This window comes from Egretta garzetta, unplaced genomic scaffold, assembly GCF_000687185.1.
Source record: "Egretta garzetta isolate BGI_Z169 unplaced genomic scaffold, ASM68718v1 scaffold30, whole genome shotgun sequence".
NCBI lineage: Eukaryota > Metazoa > Chordata > Aves > Pelecaniformes > Ardeidae > Egretta > Egretta garzetta.
Window position 1 is genome coordinate 913,870 of NW_009258383.1, and position 6,226 is coordinate 920,095.

Below are 6,226 nucleotides of genomic sequence, written 5' to 3' on the forward strand. Positions count from 1 at the left end.
GAACCTCTCTGGAAAAATGGCCAGCCTCATTGCTGGAGACTTGAAGTTAGTACCAAGAATTAGGTTATATAATTAGGTAGGGCTCACTGGTTTCAGGGAATTGCCAGGATTTGAAAAAGACACAGAAGGTATTCCTGTGGGTTTCTTTTCTGTTCTATAAATATGCAGGGTTTAAATGGCCAAGATATCATATGATGGTCAGGGATACATCTGTGCTGGTCAGCAGCAGAAAGAACCACTGCACGTTGTCCAGGGCTAAAAAGTGATCTTTGCCAAAGCTATCAAAAAGACTAAGAGACAGTCTTTAAGACGGTCCATGAAAGAAGAAAAATAAAATACATAAAGGAATTACACAGCTAAATGGGCTCTAAACAGTGACATTCTGTCCTACTGAATGGCTCAGGGGAACTACAACGGCACCAGCTACATACTAAACTATGTACTGATGTGCTGAACACTGGACACAGCTGGTCAGCACTGGTCCCTCCATAGGTTCAGTGAGGGTAAGGAAGTCACGTAAGATGTATACACTTGTGAGTACACAAGATAATGTACAAGTAAAATTTAAAAACTCTTTGACTCATTCAGAACTCATTAATTTGTCAAGCTTGTGTTTGTCCATCTGTTTAAACATAAAAATTTAACAAATATTTTAAATAATGTTTCTAGTTAGATAGAAAACTTAAAGGAAAAAATTCTTGGGCAATAGTTGTTGCATGGCCTTGAATGCCCCAAATATTATACAGTACTCAATATAATTAGTCCCATCTAGCAAACAAACAAATACTAATATAATTGCCTTATCTTCCAGTCCTCTGTTAAAAAACTGCATCAAAGACCAACTTAAAATGACTGCATCATAGGGTAGATGGGATCTATCCTGGGCCTCATATTCCACAGGCTAATAACAGTATTTTATTATGTGAATTCTACTTCAAAGTATCTATTCCACACTCAGACTTCTCGGTTTCTCAATAATGCATCTTCTTCAAAGATTAAGAAGGGAGACAGAAAAATACCACTGAAGCTTAAGATCTGTTTCTAAGACAGAAAGAACCAAAAAGTTTGAGTATAGAAACTAGTATGAGATGAAGAACAAAAATTAGGATGGCTATTCCAAAATATAGATGCTGCAACACTACTGACAGTTTGGAAATTTTTAGCACTGGGCTAAAAACTGCATCTAAGAAACTTTCTCAGTCTAGAAACTCCTCCATACTGTAGTTTCCAAACCTACAATCCATTAAATTTCCTTTGTACCAATTCTTTCTGAAAAACCCAAGCATTAAAGTTTAAGAAATCAACAAATTATTTAAATTTTAAAAAACCTATTTCCTGAACTGAACCTTTCCCCACCGGATTTAATTGCCACAGCTGTATTTGTCAAGCCCAACGCCTGTATTTTTTAAATAAATCGTGTCCATCTTAGACAGCTGTAGTTTAGTAATTTGTGAAGAGATTACCAAAATTCTCTCCATACGTATGCATGTCTGTTGCTGTATATATACAAACTATTCCATAATTGAGAGCGTTCACAGAGATGGAAATATTATATAATTTATGCATGTTAACATCTATAATCACTTCTTACTGATTAAAAAACTTTCTCTCTAGTCTGAGTTTTTTTAGAAAGATGTCAAAATATTTACCAGCAAATAATCCAGTAATCCCATTTTTAGCGACAATTTTCCTCATAACTGCCCAGGTTGATGTACAGTGCCTCTGTGAAACTCAACACAGTACAAGAAAACAGTGAATTAAGCAACATATACAATGCCACAGAAAAATATTCTTAGAAATCAGAGACAGAGATCTGAAGTGTCAGATCTAATTATTAGGTTTAATTAATTTTATGTTAATTTTATCCATACTATTTATACAGGATGTTAAATTCATACAGTATGCAAATTCATACAATACTCAAGTTAAAACAGCATGACATGGAAAAAACTGTAGTAGCACCTGGAGTAAGATATATGAAGAGACAATATTCCTTACTACAGTAACCAATATAATTGAAAAAAGTCCTCTAGCTTTCAAATGAGCCAGTGCCTCTCCATGTCACTCTATATCTGCAGCTAAAAGATCATCACAATTCAGATTTTTAACCAAGAACTTGCCTTCATGGTAAACTGAATCTAAAGGTAAGTTTTGAGAATTTATATCATAAGAATGAATATAAAAATTAAGCTAGGACACTGCACCTTACATCTAAGTTTACAAAAATCAATCCTCCCCTAAATTTATAAGTTACTTTAAGAAAGTATAGGTCTATGAGATGTGGATTGCAGTCCCTTGTAGAACTAAATCACACACCATAAGCAACCTAACAGCAGAAGCATCAAGAAGCAATCATCTGCATTGCAGGCATATGCAACTACTTTAAACAGAGGAATTACTTTGTGCTATTTCACTCTGCACATGCTGTTTTCATTGATCCGTAATATGGAAGCAGCTACAAAATTTTTTTCTAGATGAACGTTAAAACGGTTTCATAGAATACATTCAGTAGGAACATCCCACAGCATCTGGAATCCGTAAAATATTTTTGCAGCCACTGAGAGACAATATGTAGATGCATAGTCAGTGCCCAACTCTACCAGCAACTGGATTTGGAAAGAATTAAACTACTACAAATTACAGATAACCATAATGAAATTTTAAATATATATTAATCTAGTTAATATCAGCCTAATAAACATATGGCAGCTACCTGTGATTCAAAGTGGTGTTAGCAATGAATTCTTACATTCATCAGCACAAGGGAAGAATTGAAACACAGTAACCATTTATATTTAAAGCTTTTTTGATCATTGTCTGTTCTGCAATGAACATAAATACGTTTTTTCAAGAATTGTACCAGGAAAAAATAGTTTACTGGAGAGAATGAAACTTCATGCCAAAAACCAAGCACTAAGTTTTCGTAACATCTTTCTGACCAAGGGCCTTCAAATCAGTTTCTAAGCAGAAACTGTTTGGGTACTCAGCCTTTTTACTGCTCTGTAATCTTAAAGCCATGATCTAACATTTATTTAAGTTAATGAAAGTCCCTCACTGGTCCAGGTCCCCAGCAATGGAAAAAAAAAAAAAAATGTTTCAGATACAACTTGAATTTGTATAAAACACCGTGGTGCTCTACTGAACACAGAACAGAAGAAACTTCCTTCCTCTTTCATCCTTAAAAGCTGTTGGGATTTTCACTAATATGCCCTCAAAAATAATTTCTTTGAAATCACACAGAAAGAAGGTAAAAACCACACAACCTGAGCACAGTGCTTTCTCTCTCTAGTCTAATATTTTAAAAAAGAAGAATATTGTTATAAAGGAGTAAGTGGTAGTGAATGTGCAAACATTTTATCATATTTTTATCAACTCAAGTCTTTTTCAATAGATCACTGTTCACCTCAATGTTTTATAAGAAATTAATTTTTTGCCTATTTAAATATAACTTACTTAAATGTGCACAAATTTGCAACTGGTCTGCCTAAATGTAATGGTTCTGGATTTTTTTGTTTAGATTTTATACCATCTTATTAACCTAAATGGTTCTGAACTCACACATTTTCCCTTCTCCATGCCACTAATGAAATACCGTATTTATCCTAGGAGATTAAAAAAATCCTACAAGATGTTACAACTTGGAGAAGAAAGGCCTTAGAGATAGAGTTTAAAATTCCTACTAAAAGTCTATATGCTTAAACACTAGCTTTTATTTTTCCGAACATGATGGGTTTTTTTTCTCCTTACCAGCAACTTACTTTTTAAGGTCTCACTCTCCCAAAGTTCCGTCTGCATATGTGTTTTCACTACATCAAATGGCAGAGTTATAACAGCTGCAATCTATGAGGAAAAGAAATCAGTTTTCACGTTAGAGCACGAAAAATTAAAATTTCATCAAAACTTTTGAATTAAAGTGCACAGAATTTAAAACTAGACCTGATATTCCAAGCGCCTGATAACATTCAAAGTCTTGTATTTCAGAACACTGTAATTTATTCAGATATGCTAATCAGCTTGAATGCCAGGCCATGTGTATTTAAAGTAGATGCACCCCAAAACATACATCATTTCTAAGAGAATTATATAAAATCATACCTCTTTTAAATAGTTTATTAGTGATAATAATGAGTAGTACTAGAAACAAAAATATATACTTACGGAGCCAGATGCTGCTCCTGAAGTAAAAGCAATAAAAAATGTTGGTTCATGTGCACCAACTTCCTTGCACATCATCTTCTTGAAATGTTCATAATTATACCAGTACATTGCTATTGTTATAAAAAAATAAACTTGCATTACAACACACTTGTATGTCAGATACAGAAATTATTTTATCAAGTACAGATGTAAAAATTCTACTGTGGCAACAGGAACAAAAACAAACAAGAGCTGAAAGCAAAAGAAAAATGTTCTCTGTGATGATCCACGGACAGACTGCCTTGTTTCTCTTATCTCCATATTCCAAGTTTCTTCATATTATAGAAGTTAGCCTAATCTTTTTGACATTCCCATAAAGTAATCCCTACCTTAACATGATCTAACCCAAGTACTACAAAACTCACAAACCCGATTTTTTAGAATTCAATTTAACATAAATCAAAATGTAGGCTTCCAATTATTTGCTATGTTTTCAGGCATATTTCACTAATTCTGCAAAAACATGTTTCATACAAAATGAAAGGTTGCTCATGACTGCCTCATACTCTTCTGGAGGGTCACAGTGTAAAATTTAATCCTGAGAGAACCAAGAAGTACGATTTTGCTCTCTGGAATTACTAAGGGGGGGAATGCCTCTGTGAGGACTGTCAAAGGCAAGTCTGATGAACAACTTTTAGGAATAATGTGTTTCTGTTTTCATCCGCTGAACTAAACTGCACTCTTTCTGCATTCTAACTAAAACTCTAAACTACGTGCTACTGGGCTGAATTATAGAGTGATTTCGTGTGGCAGTTGGTCAAATAATACTGCAAATGGTGGCTGCATATCCTGAAAAATAACTGTGCCTCATTCAGCACTGAGTTCTGGAGGTTGTGCCAGCAGAGAAATATGAAAGTATTTTCTTGCCATGAAGACTGCCAGCACACATACCTGGCCTCCAACATTTTGCGAAAGTAAATGTAGGCAGTATCTCAGAAGGTATTCTTGGAGGTCTGAGGAAAACCTACTACTGAAATGTACAAAACCCTAATTTAATATGAATTATCTAAACCCCCAACTTTGCTTAAGCATCCGCAGGACTCCTTTCCCTGTATACCTTTTACATTTATATTCTCTGCAACACTGCTTAAAGAATGACTCAAGTAGTATTGTTAACCAGCTCTTGTGCTTATAAACATTCACAGCTTAAGTTTTATTCAGTCTAGCTAGCCTCCCAAGGAACATGCTTGAAGCATATCATTCATACTTGGGCTAGTAACAGAGTGTGATTTTAATCACCCTACGCTGCTTGAGTCATGCTGTACTGCTTGACTGTTTCCACAGAGGAGCTACTTTCTCCATAGAAATTGTTATACTGATTTTAATTCCTCTTGAAAGAGCTAACTTGAGCTAACTGCAGCAAAGGTGCAGACTGTGCTGAAAGAATACCAGAAACGATGATGCTCTTGGGGCATCATTCAAACAGAAGAGCTAAGATTAAAGGTATTAAGGGAGCATATCTTAACTGCCTAGAGAGTATTTATAAGGAAAAAAATAATCAGAAAACACATTTTGAAATGGCAGCAAGCAGCATTAAACACCCTTAGCTTTATATCATCAGGGTTTTGCAGCATTTAATTTTGGGGTTTTTGTTTAAAATTAAAAAAAATATGCATCTTACTGCCTGCTCACTTCTGGCTCTTTCTTTAATTATCCTTAACCTCTAAGGCGGTAGCTGTATGGTAACCTGCACCTCTGCCTATCCAGCACCCCATGATGCCTGTGAAGTACTGGGGACAGAGGAGTGCCCAACAGCTGTAAAGTGAACGCCAGAGCAGCGTGGAGACTGACTTAAAATCAACAAGGATGTTTTGGACTGGTGGAGGAACAGCAGGCATGGCCACAAGAACCTGAAAAAGGCTGAGAAAAACACACACACGTCACCGTATTGCCTCTTCCTTGTGCATTCCCTCACAGTCCTCTGATCTTCCCATTCTGTTAAACCAGCAGAGGGAAGGAAGATTACTAGCTCCTACCACATTGCTACAGACAAAAATCAGTGAGAACAAGAGTTGAAATTAGGCAGCAG

The 6,226-nt window shown here is 35.5% G+C and overlaps 1 protein-coding gene across 2 annotated transcripts in view; it reads right to left on the bottom strand.

Annotated features, from left to right (window-relative positions):
• SLC25A40 (solute carrier family 25 member 40) overlaps nucleotides 1-6,226 on the bottom strand; it is a 21,077-nt gene that overhangs the window by 4,385 nt on the left and 10,466 nt on the right. The window contains exons 7-9 of one of the 2 annotated variants that reach the window (XM_009641269.2): nucleotides 4,159-4,268; nucleotides 3,759-3,840; nucleotides 1,650-1,730 (exon numbers count right to left, since the gene is read on the bottom strand). In XM_009641269.2, coding sequence (XP_009639564.1) covers nucleotides 1,650-1,730; nucleotides 3,759-3,840; nucleotides 4,159-4,268 — 273 coding nt within the window. The remainder of the gene's footprint in view (nucleotides 1-1,649; nucleotides 1,731-3,758; nucleotides 3,841-4,158; nucleotides 4,269-6,226) is intronic. The other variant, XM_035897183.1, reaches the window with a different exon arrangement.